This window comes from Drosophila subobscura, chromosome J (genome assembly GCF_008121235.1).
Source record: "Drosophila subobscura isolate 14011-0131.10 chromosome J, UCBerk_Dsub_1.0, whole genome shotgun sequence".
Classification (NCBI taxonomy): Eukaryota; Metazoa; Arthropoda; class Insecta; order Diptera; family Drosophilidae; genus Drosophila; species Drosophila subobscura.
The window spans coordinates 21,073,531-21,085,637 of NC_048532.1; the positions used below are offsets into that span (position 1 = coordinate 21,073,531).

Here is a 12,107-nt window from a genome sequence, read left to right on the forward strand (position 1 = left end):
AACATTTAACGCCCCAACCCCCGCAACGTTTAACGTTGATCTCCCGCATCCGCAGCTCACACATGATCGATCTTCAGGCCGGTGCCATCCGCTTGGGCCTTTTGCGCGTAGTAGGCATCGTAGGAGGTTTGCACCTTGTCGATCTCCTGCTGGTGCTGCAGTCTTTGCAGCTGCTCGTAGGCAGCCTCCTGAATCTTGCGCCGCTCCTCGTCTGCCCGCCGCTTCACCTCGTTCTCCTCGAACTGCTGCGCCTGCAGCTCGGCAGAGGCAGCTGCCCGCTCAGCGGCAGCCTCCTGGTACTCGTCGTACGATTGCAGATTCCTGTCGGTCGTCTCGAGCTTGTGCAGCGACGAAAGCTGTTGCTTGGCCGCCTCGGCGATCTCCTTACGCTTCGCCTCCGCCTTGCGCTTGGCCTCCCTTTTGCTACGCTCCTGCTCCTCCAGCTCCTCTCGGGCCGCATAGAACTTCGAGGAGATGACAGGCGGACGGTTCTCGTGGGTACGCTGATGCCGCTTGAGCGCCGTCTCCTGGCGGAAATGAGTGCCGCAGGTCTTGCACTCAAACGGCTTCTCCCCCGTGTGGATCCATTCGTGGTGGCGCAGTGTCTGGGCCTTCGCAAATCGCTTGGGACAGAAGCGACAGGCAAAGTCCTTGACCTTCTCGTGGATGATCTTGTAGTGCCGCTTCATGTTGCCAATGTTGTTGAATCCCTGGCCACAGCCTGGGCAAACGTGCTTGCCCTCCTTCTTGGTGAAGTTCACTTCCTGCGGGGACCACGACGGCACCGACACCGACGAAATGGGATTGACAGCAGTGCCCGCCAGCTGGGATATGTCTACTCGTTGTACACGACGCGGATCCTTGGGTATGGTGGCCACAGATTCAGCACAAACTTTGAGCAGCTCATCGGCGGCATTCTGGGACATCGCTGGCTCTCCTCCCGCACTCGTTTCGATGCCAATTGCGGATGCCACTCCCATGACATCTGCGGGATTGTCCACCGGTTCTCCGAGTACTGCCTCGCCCATTTCCACCTGCCTCTGGCGATACGTCTCAATGGCACGTAGAACCCGCTTCTCGTGTGTCTTCAAATGCTTCGTCAGACTCTTTGGATAGAGGAACTTCTTGCCACAGACCTGAAATCAAAGAAACTTTTAGTTTAAAGGATGATCTCACACTCTCTCTTGGTCCTACCTTGCACTCGCAGCGCTTCTCTCCCGTGTGGGTCATCTCGTGGATCTTGCAGGCATGCGACTTGCCGAACGTCTTCCCACAGTACTGGCAGGCATAGTTCTTGATCTTCTCGTGTACGATCTTGATGTGATTGGCCAGACTCTGCTTGTTGTGGGAGGCATGCTCGCATATATGGCACTTGAACTTCTTCTCCTGGGTGTGCGTCAGTATGTGGGTGTTCCACTCCTGGCGCGTCGTCTTGCCCACACCGCAGTACGGGCAGACGTAGTTCTTGATGCCCGCATGTCGCATCAGGTGATCCTTGAGGGCGCTGTTGATTACGAACCGCTTGCCGCAGATGTTGCAGGGGAACGGCAGCTCCTTGCCGTCGTGCTTGTACATGTGCTTCTTGAGGGCCATGGGACAGCGGAATATCTTCTCGCACTCCGTGCAGGGATAGTCGCGTGGCGGGGCCGCTGACTTTGCTATGTTGTGCACCTTCTTCATGTGGAACGTGAGCAGCCTGATGCGCGGGAAGCTCTTCCCACAGCCATCGACGCTGCACGAGTGCACCTCCGACAGTTCGGTGTGGGCATGGTCTATGTGGAGGCGCAGTCCGCCTGCCGTTGTGAAACCTGCAACGAAATGTTAGTGGATATTCCTTTACAGAGTGATTGCTGGAGAGGATTACCTTTCCTGCAGGTTTCCACCTTGCACTGGAAGGGCAGAAGATCGTTGTGGTGCTTCATGTGCTCCTCGTAGCGGATGGCTTTCTTGAATTTCTGGTGGCAGATGTGGCAGTCGATGATGCGATGCAGGGGTCGTTCGTTGGGTGGAATCCTTCTACGCTTGGACCTCGAGCCGTCGCCGTCTTCGTCAGCTTCCGATGCCGACAAGAACTCCTCCTCTTCCTTGATGTCTGTAGTGTTCGATTTCTTCGATTTGGCCTTGGACGCTTGGCGGGGAGTCGCTCTCAGGCGCTGGGACAGGGGCACATCGTCATCGCCATCGCTGCTGTTGGGCTCAAAGTCCACGTCTTCATCGATTTCGGTGTCGCTCTCCGATGAGAAGTCGTCGGGAAATGGGCTCATCAAACGATCGTGACCAGCGACCTGCTTGACCTCCTTCTCCGCATCCTCGGCCTCCTTGTCCACATGCTCCAGCATCTTGAAGACATCCTCCTCGTTCTCGATCAGCTCCATTTTGTGGTCCAACAGGGGATCAAAGTTGATACGATCATCGTCCTCCCCCACCAGTTCCCCCTCATGTCCAGCCACATTTAGAACATCAAAATTCTTGATCTGCGAGCCCGTGGAGACGACGCAGAAGACATTATTGGCCACCATGTCCTGGAACTTCTGCACCGACTCCATGCACAGCTTCTGGAACTCGTGGGTCTCGTTCAGCCTGGTGTAACAGCTGGTGCACAGATTATTGGGAAAGCCATCCTGCTGCTCCACGGACAGCGGAGTGCAGACGCACAGTTTCTTGGCCAGACCTGGCACCAGGAACAAATCAAAGGCGGCATCCTTCTGCAGGTGCCGCAGACAAATGCGGCACACCGACCGTATGGAGTACTGAGCCCCCTCATCCATTATGCCTCCGCTTCAACGTGTTGGCCAATATTTCAGAAAAATCTAATTATTTCAGAAAAACTTTAATTGTAGTATGTAAATATTGATGTATCAATATATCGATATATTTACATTTTCGATCAAAAATTTTTTGGCGATGTTTATGTGTTTTCGGACTGGACTGGATTGTTAGACTATTTTTTTGTGATGAATATATTTCGCTCGGTTTTCGGAAAATCTATACCATTTTTCGGTCGTTTCGCGGCCATAGGTCTCCACAGCTTATTTATAGGAATATTCCACAAATCTATAAACTGTATGGTTAGTGGTTTCATGAATACCCACTCCTATCGATTGTAAATATCGCTAATATGAATGGGAGATGCAGTCGAATATATTGCAGCTCTACACCAGAGTGACCATTTAAGGTATTTTACATACTTATTAAAATATTTGTTTATAATATATACTTATGTTCCCTTACCGCCCAACGCTTTGTGCAATTTTCAGGAAAACAATAGATATTTCTTTTCCTCTTTTGTTCCGCAAGCTTTCACTAATTGTCAATGAAATCAGTTAACATATGTACATGTGTCTCTGTTAATAATTTACTTACATTTACATACTGAAGACAAAGCTCCCGTGCTTCCAGAGGGGTGATTTGAATGAACAATTCAAATACAAATTTGTAAATTATAAGGTCATAACGTATACAATCCAATAAAAAAAAGTATTTATAATAAGCAAACTTGATTCTTCAATCGGATTAAATTATTGTTTTAGTGGTGAAAGTCTTTGCCAGCTAGTAATATAAAATAGAACATCAAAATCAAGGAATATGATTTAAGACTACGGTATATTTTACGGTATATTTTGAAAATGAAAAAGTATATTTTGGTATATTTTCGAGGCACTGACAGTATATTTTATCCATAATTCCGCGGTCACACTGCTCTACACAAAAGAAGAAAATTTTAGCGTGGTTTTTTCGGACGAAAAACAATCAAAACTGCAGCAAATCGTGAGAAATAGAAAGCCAAACATACTCGTAAGTGTGGCCGTAACGCTACCCTGCACAAAAGTAAAGAAACCAACAAGCCAAAAATCATCCTTGCGTTACATTGTAGTGTATGTGTGGAGCCTGCTTAGCATAATTACAAAATTTACGCATTACTTTGTGCGAGTCGGCAGCGGCAGAGTTTTCGTTTTAATTGACTGACTGAATTGCCCTTTACTCTTGCCCCGCAGTGCTCTGTGTATGCTACGTTACAATAGTTTCATCGTGCAAAATAGATCCAAGAGAGTAGTGAAGCTCGCAAGGCAAAAGAAAAGCTAACAAGCTTCCGCAATAAAATTCTTGTTCCCCCCCGCCTGAAAGTGTCACCGCCAAGACGTTCGTGCGAAAAATGTTTTGGGACAAGGGTTATGCGCCCTCAGCGAATATAGAGGCGTTACTAGAGAAGGAGGTAAGTTTTGTGGCGGCCACCTGCAGCGTTTCCGTTTAGTGTTCCACTCACCCACTCACCTGTTCGTCTCGCACATTGGACAGAATTCAAAGCTAGAGGAATTTCTAGATGAGGAGGACATACTGCAAGAGTGCAAAACGCAAAAGAAAACTCTCGTCAACTATTTTACACGTGCCGATGTGATCAGGCGTCTGGTGGAGCTAATCACAACTGAACCCTCTGATGACCTGCCCATGGTACAGCGTTTTCGCTACGCAAACATGTCCTGTGAGATACTCACACTGTAAGCAGCCATCACAATCTCTCTTGCCTGTTAATTTTACAGTTTTAATTGTTATATGTTAATAGCGGCCTACCGTCCCTTGATGAGAAGCTTCTGTCCGATGCGGACACAATACAGCTGCTGTATTCATATCTGGAAAAGGAACCACCGTTAAATCCATTGCTGTCATCGTTTTTTAGCAAAACGTTTAGCATGCTCTTTACCAAAAAGCCTGAACAAGATTGGTTTTCGTATCAACACATGTGCCTACAACTCCTGGAGTATATTAAATCGCAGAAGACCTTTTTGGATTTCATTTGCAAACACTTTGACACACCGGTCATACCTGATCTAATAATGCAAATGATGAAGGACATCGAGGGTGGTCAACTCAAGCGAAATCTATTCGAAGTGAGTTCCTCCCTCCATTCTGATAAATATTCTAAAAAACTTACATATGTTCTTGGTTTATTGTTTTCGCAGTGGCTAACTGAAGATAAAATTGTGGAGAGACTGATTGCAATATTGCGTAATCCTCAAGAAACCGATAAACATGCAAATGTTGCCGACTTTTTCTGTGATCTTATTAACCAAGGACGTCTAATGCGTCAAACCGAGCAGGAGAACGATTCATTTGAGCCGGCATTTGATGGCTCGAATCCCATATTGAAAACCATTGAATCTGCCGATACAATTGAAGCCTTGTTAAATGTGATTTTGGAACCAAACGCTCAAGAGAGCGCCATCTTATCAGGAATATCGGTTGTACTTACGCTTATCAAGCCAATTACATTCACGTAAGTCGCGCTGTCCTTGACCGCTGATCCCGTGACCCCCTTGATCACTGATTTATTTACATCTCTCGCCACACTACACACTCCTTTACAGAGATGAGCCCAATTCTGATCGTCAGCGCTTGCTGCAGAAGCGAGAACGAGAATTCCATCAGGAAGTGCAGGAGACTGTGATCACTGTGATGGCGCCACGCCTACAAGAATTCGTTCATGTTCTCAAGAACCCGCCTGCGGTGAGCTCCAACAATCCTACATCTAAATTATATCAATGTTCTATATCCAATATATTGCCTTGCAGAAATCCCCAATTGAGACCACAGCGGCCGTGTTGACGCCCCCCTTTGGCAAGACACGCCTTCAAGTGTGTCGTGTGTTCACTGCCCTGCTGGAGACCAAACACGAGAGCATTCAACAGGCGTAAGTTGTACACACTGGCCCACGTTCACCCTTCAATGACAATCTCTATCTTCTTTTAGGATTTGCGCCACGGAATACTTTAGTTTGCTGCTGGATTATTTCAAACAGTATTGCTGGAACAACTTTCTGCACACCGAAACGGAGAAGGCCCTCCACTTGGTGTTCTACAATGAGTTGTCCAACAATAATACGGCCTCCACGGAAGCCACCGACTTCTTCACCGCGGATTGCCTGATCAATGCCTTTCTGAAAGTCAACGAGGAGGAGTTTGACGTTGAGCTGAAGAATGCCTTGAACGACTATAAGCGGGAGGAGGGTGACAACAATCCGGATCAGGATGGTGACATCGAAATCGAAGTGGCAGCTGCGCAGGAAGCGGCAGTCCAGGCCGATGAGCAGACACCAGCCACCATCCCGCAGGAAGCCAATCAGGAGACTCCAGCAGAAGCAGAACCGACGAAAACTGAAGTGTCCGTCGATGAGGAGGCAGCGGCGCCACCGGTGCAGGAGAATCATGTGGAGAACAATTTGGGAGAGGATGGAGGGGAGCTGCCGCTGGCAGCAGATCAGCCGGCGAGTGAACCAACGCTCAATGATCTGGACAAGACCAAGGAAGCGCCCAATGCCCTGCCCTCAGAGATGCAAACGCATGTAAGTTGCACAGTTGAAGGTCTTGTCCAGTTGTTCCAGTTCTAATTTTGGGGCTCCTTTCAGTTGATTGTAAACTGTCACTTGATCTCCAAGTTGATTGACTTTTGGCAGCACAATGCGCAGGCGCAGTAAGTATTCACAGGGATCTGTGGGAGAAGCGTTTATCCATACTGACTTTGATTTTATTCGACTGTAGATCTGTGGAAAAGGGACGTCGACTCGGCTACATGGGGCATCTCATCAAAATTCTTCGTCATATTACAAATTGTATAACTGAATCTGAACATATCGCTGCCTTGATGGTCACAAGCCTCAGGGACGAGGCCGAGCAGCAGCTCTGGCAGTCGCTCATCGATGCGGAAACTGGCGAATTCACGCTGGCAGCGAAGCAGCAGAACCAAATGCTGGCCAATTGCAATCCGCACGAGGATCACGAGTACAATGCGGGCGGCTCGAAGGACTATCTGGGCGAGACCAATAGCTGGGACATTGGCACGCTGTCGTACAGTAACATGGGATACAGTGATCTGGACAATACGTTGCAGGACATTGTCTTTACCATGGACAATGATCAGAATCTGTATCAATTCGGTCGCAATATCGAGGACGAGGATGATGACGAGGACGAGCAGGGCACCCACTCGGGAGCTGGCGATGGTCATGGCCATGGCATGTTCACGAAGAACTCGATTACGCTAAGCAATCTGGCCGATCCCTGGGACATGGATGTACAATTCTCGGACATTCCCGGTGCTTCGGCGCAGGTCAACACTGGCACCGAGAACTGGGGCACGGAATTCAATACGCATAACTTTGCCGACTTTGATGCACACTTCAGCACCTTTGGCAGCGACCTGGGGATGCCCACATCAAGAGGGCCGCCCGTGGACGAGGAATCGCAATCAGTACCGGAGGTTCTGGCACCCACTCCGGTTACGCTCGGCGGTGAGAAAGAATCACACGCCGCGCACAATGATGATGATGATGATGAGCCAATGAGCCCCAAAGTTATACCGGATAATGCATCCAGCGACGATCAACAGGCCGAGTACGACAATAATGCCAATGTGGAGAAGGCCTCGAGCGATAGGCTGGCGAGTGAGGCGAGCGTGGTGGAGGCCACATCGATTGTTACCCGACTGCAGTCGGTGCTGTTGGATGGCGAGGATGATTACGAGGACGATGAGGGTATGTGGACCAAGCCCCTGGGTGGCGATCGCCAAACGGAGGAGCTCACCACACCCATTTCGAATGGACCCACCAGCAAAGTGAACGAATTGTAAGCAGCAGCAAGTTGATTGTATACAAAATTCACATTATTTTCTACTCTTATTTGTTTCGGCAGCAATCATGCCAATGACAACAGCAGCAGTAACAATGTGGATGCCCAAGAGGAGGACAGCAACATCACAACAGCGGAGCAACAGAAGCTGACGGCCGCCAGTGCCAACAAGACGAACAATGTTGAGATTGCAACACACACCACATAGATACACACACAACACACACACCCAAACACACACTCATCATCAAATCTGCAATTTGTATAGCATAAAATGTGTCGATGACAATTTGTAAAAATGCCTTTGATTTGCTCTTTGGTCATTTCGTATACATAAATACATAATCATGCATATGCTACATATTTATATGAATATATACCACATACTACTACTTATACGTACATGCATAGACACGTCTATATATATATTATATACAAAAAAAAAAAACAGGCTGCAAAAGTACAAGCAACGATTTGTGCATTAGCAAAAGGCCGAAGCCCGCCCAAAACAAAACCAAAATGGAAATGAAAACGAAAACGAAAAAACAAAAGCAAAATGCAAACAAAAAAAGAAACTGTTTTAAAAGTGAATGAAAAACGTTTATTGTTGAATCCTTCTGCTCCTCGCTCGTATTGCCAATTATTTTGTTTTAATTTGTAACTTCTTTCAAGCTTCCTAAATTAAGTGAATTGTATTTTGTTTTTGTACTTGTACTTGTATTAGTCTGTCGTTTTAGTGCTTCTCCTTTTCAATACTCTCAATGTGTTAGGCAACGAATGAGCATTACTTAAAGTACCAAAATTCACCATGCAACACAATTAATGTTGCGTGAATAGTTTTGTATTTGTATTTCGTGGATAAACTATATCTATACATATAATATATATATATACACCTACACCTACACACCACATACACACTTGTATTGTTGAATATTCGTGGTGGAGAGAACGTGTGCGAGCGAGTATTTGATTGAATGCAAAACGAAGCAAAAGCAATGCCAAAATACCAAAACAACATTCAATATACCACACGCTCGCACACACACCCCACACACACACACATGCTGCAAGCACACAAAAAAGTACGCATTATGTATTAATGAGGTATATGTATGTACATATATACTTATGTCTTTTGCCATTATGACTTTGTTTCTATACAAATCGGTATAACCAAAAAATATTCTTTGTCGAAAGTACAAAAATCACACTGAAAGAAACTACAAAATGAGATGATGAGAGAGAGAGAATAAGAAACAAAAGCAATAGAAATAACTGAAGCAAAGAAACAGCAAGCATTTGTCAGGACAGGAATAATGTACACCCCCGATATACACCTACACAAACACACAACCTACCACTCTACGAGCAACAACCTCCTTCCTAGCAGCTACCCTACCTATACATACATACGATTCTCTATTCGCCTCCCCCTGTGCTCCACCAGAAAACGAGAATTTCAAATGAAGACTTTCCAAGAAGACATTTTAAATTTACATTTACTTACTTTTGTGTATTGTTTTTAATTATATTTCTATTCAAGTTGTCGCTGGAAAATGTTTTTATGCGAACCAAGAACAAAACACAGAAAAGAAAAGTGAAAAAAAACACAAGAATGCAAATGAAAATGAAGAAATACAAATATGCCATCTTTCGCTTCCAAATAATTACACTTTAATTATGTTTAAAAATAAAAAACAAAAAACTACTTTAAAAGTAAAATTGATGTTTGTTTTACACGAAAAAAAAACTATAAAAAAACAAAAAAAAAAGAATATTTAATCTAGAAAATGTAGATTAATTTTTAAGATAAGTGAAGAAGAGAGAAAAGCGGGCAGCATATCAGACAGAGACGTGTGTAACAATAACCAAATCCCAGCCCCACATTCCCCCAATTCCTAGACCCAAAAAGAAAAGGAATCTTCGTTTGCCGATTGATTGATTGAAGAACCTGTTTCAAGTATAAACAATACTAACGTAGAATATTTTTGCACAAATTTCCAATTGCTTGCCTTTTTATTTTTGCATAAAACAAGAGGAAACAAAACAAAATATGAGAAAATAACGAGAAAAAAAAATGAAATGAAAACGTTTAAACTATCTCTGATGAAAAACTGTGATAATTAAATGAAGTTGCAGGGTATTTGATAAAGCAAACTTAATTTAAACAAAAGTATAAGACATCATCTAATGGACACCACATAAAACAGCCAGCAAGTACACAAGACACTACACTACATACACACACACACACAGACACACATCAAGTAACAATTAAAGAAAGTTAATTATACAATTAAATTCATTGACACCAAACAATCAACAGGCGAACAGGCGAACATTAATAAGAACCACAGAAACCGAACAGCAATACGTACTGCAATGAAATCTAATTGAGAGATAGAAGCGAGATAGAGATGAGAGAGTTTTAATGTGTAGTCCTTAGTGCGAGTATCTTTAGTGGATAGTCAGAGATTATTATGTATGGCGGATGGCTTTTCTCAGCTTTTAGTTGTTCTCCAGCTTCATGCGAACCAAAACTAAAACTTACAACTAAGTCTTTAACTTACAAATACTCATATCAAAAAAACAGCCAATTGTAAAGCGTGTAGTATGTACATATACATAATTGACCCTAGTATTGTCTTCCCCGCCCCCCAAATCCTGTAGTTACAACTAACTTAATCTTCGAATCCGAATCCTTCCCTTGTGCATATGCCTTACCATAGAAACACAGCTACAGAGCTATCCATAATCGTAGACATAGTTCCACCTACATACTGTGTGTCTTTTAAATGTTAAGCAACAATAACACAACCAGAACAAGCAGCAAAACTTAGTATATGCTTAATAAATTCAACTATTAGAAGAGGAAATCGAAAACATAAAACGGAAATTGCGTAGACGATGTCTAGTGTGTGTGGCAGCTTTAAGCATTTTGTTTGTCTAATTATAAACACTTGAAATAAGAATACCAAACGTCCAAAGTTTTATGCAAAACGAGAACTAAGAATAATTGTGAACAAGAAAAGTCTTCAACAAAATGTTTTGATCACCCCAATGCAGAGCAGTGTTATGTCTACACATACGCCTGCAGGCCTACTTACGTACATACATACAAAACTTATATACAAATGTCGTTTATAAATGATTAATTAATTGATTGATTGATTTCTCATCGATGATTGTTTCAAGCCAGACGAAGAACAGCCCTGGAAGATCGGTAACTCAAGATATTTTGTGACATGCACTAGGCATTACTCGAGGATATCGATAGAGCAGCAAGGAGTAAGGTTGTAATTGTAATTTTCGTGGCGCAATTAATTTCAGACGGAACTAGAGCTGCATATACGCTACGATAATGATATTTTCTAACATTAAATAACCGAGCCAAAGGTCTTCTTCGGTGTCGGTGTGTGTTCAGCAATTCAGTATTTCAATTAAGCCAACCCTCGCCCCATGAGAACCCACTCCAAACACAATGCCCTTTCCCCCCAACAATGCTACAATGGTTTCCAAGTGCAAACCACATGAAAAGGAGAGGAGAATAGGACACAAGATTTAATAAATAAATAAATGAATAAATAATTCTCTTAACTCTTAATAAAGAACCAGCGGGAACAACAACGAGGAAGTGAGACGAAGATGCAAACTGTAATACAACAAAGAAATTAAGAAACTTAAACATCATACATGCAATATATATATTTGAAAAGAATAATTAAGAAAAAAACACAACCATACAAACAAGTTAAGCAAATTGTTAACATAATGGATAATGGAACGAACTAAATACTAACCACAATTAGCAAATAGTCGACGAGAAAGTAGAAAGGAACGAAAAAACGAAAAGAAAAGAAAAGAAAACCGAACCCAAGTGTGCTTCATGTATGAATTTATGTTTAGATATTTACAAAGCAAAAACAAATGCATATTCCTAACTAAAAAATTAAATGAAAAATGAAGAAATGAAATTGAGAAATGAAAACCAAACGAAACCAAGAAAAACTTACAGAATTTGCATATTACTCTTAACGATTAACAAAACTATTGGTGTCTATACATATATATATGGTATATATTATAATTATAATATACTCTCTATATACTATTAACTTTGTATGTATGTAAAACGAGTACAGACTTTTGAGAACTGCAAAACGTATCGTCAAATATCCAATGGCAAAGACATATTTGTCACAGCTACAAAAACTTGCTATTAAAGCAACAAACAATATTTAAACAATATATATCTACTTATATATATATTATTAAGTGCTCAAGGTGATAGCTGCACTCATACACACACACACACACACACACACACACCCATACAGTACAGAAACAGATAGACACACACATGCATACTCGCTAATTTGCTTTTTGTTCGAAACTACGAAGAGATACTACTGAAACCCCAAGGGACAGACACTCTGGAATCTGGAATTTCTTGAGTAAGTGCCTTAAAACGAAAGTCAGAAAGTC

At 43.4% G+C, this 12,107-nt stretch overlaps 2 protein-coding genes across 4 annotated transcripts; one reads left to right on the forward strand and one right to left on the reverse strand.

Annotated features, from left to right (window-relative positions):
* Positions 1-25: 25 nt before the first annotated feature.
* On the reverse strand, positions 26-2,815 carry LOC117895250 (zinc finger protein 780A). The gene is made up of 3 exons (XM_034802765.1): positions 1,865-2,815; positions 1,195-1,808; positions 26-1,136 (listed from the first exon to the last, which is right to left on the reverse strand). Exons 1-3 carry the CDS (start codon positions 2,766-2,768, stop codon positions 57-59), a joined length of 2,598 nt encoding a protein of 865 aa, XP_034658656.1. The 5' UTR covers positions 2,769-2,815; the 3' UTR covers positions 26-56.
* Positions 2,816-3,685: 870 nt separating this feature from the next.
* Positions 3,686-8,902, forward strand: LOC117895248 (serine/threonine-protein phosphatase 6 regulatory subunit 3). Of its 3 annotated transcripts, none has more exons than XM_034802763.1 (11): positions 3,686-3,795; positions 3,996-4,213; positions 4,297-4,496; positions 4,562-4,886; positions 4,959-5,272; positions 5,364-5,502; positions 5,568-5,686; positions 5,746-6,337; positions 6,401-6,465; positions 6,534-7,616; positions 7,683-8,902. In XM_034802763.1, the coding sequence occupies exons 2-11, from the start codon at positions 4,154-4,156 to the stop codon at positions 7,825-7,827; spliced, it is 3,042 nt and encodes a 1,013-aa protein (XP_034658654.1). In that variant the 5' UTR covers positions 3,686-3,795; positions 3,996-4,153; the 3' UTR covers positions 7,828-8,902. The 3 variants fall into 3 exon arrangements, with proteins under 3 accessions (XP_034658654.1, XP_034658653.1, XP_034658652.1); XM_034802762.1 differs by having other exon boundaries at positions 3,688-3,875; XM_034802761.1 differs by having other exon boundaries at positions 3,688-4,213.
* The last annotated feature ends 3,205 nt before the right edge of the window (positions 8,903-12,107 follow it).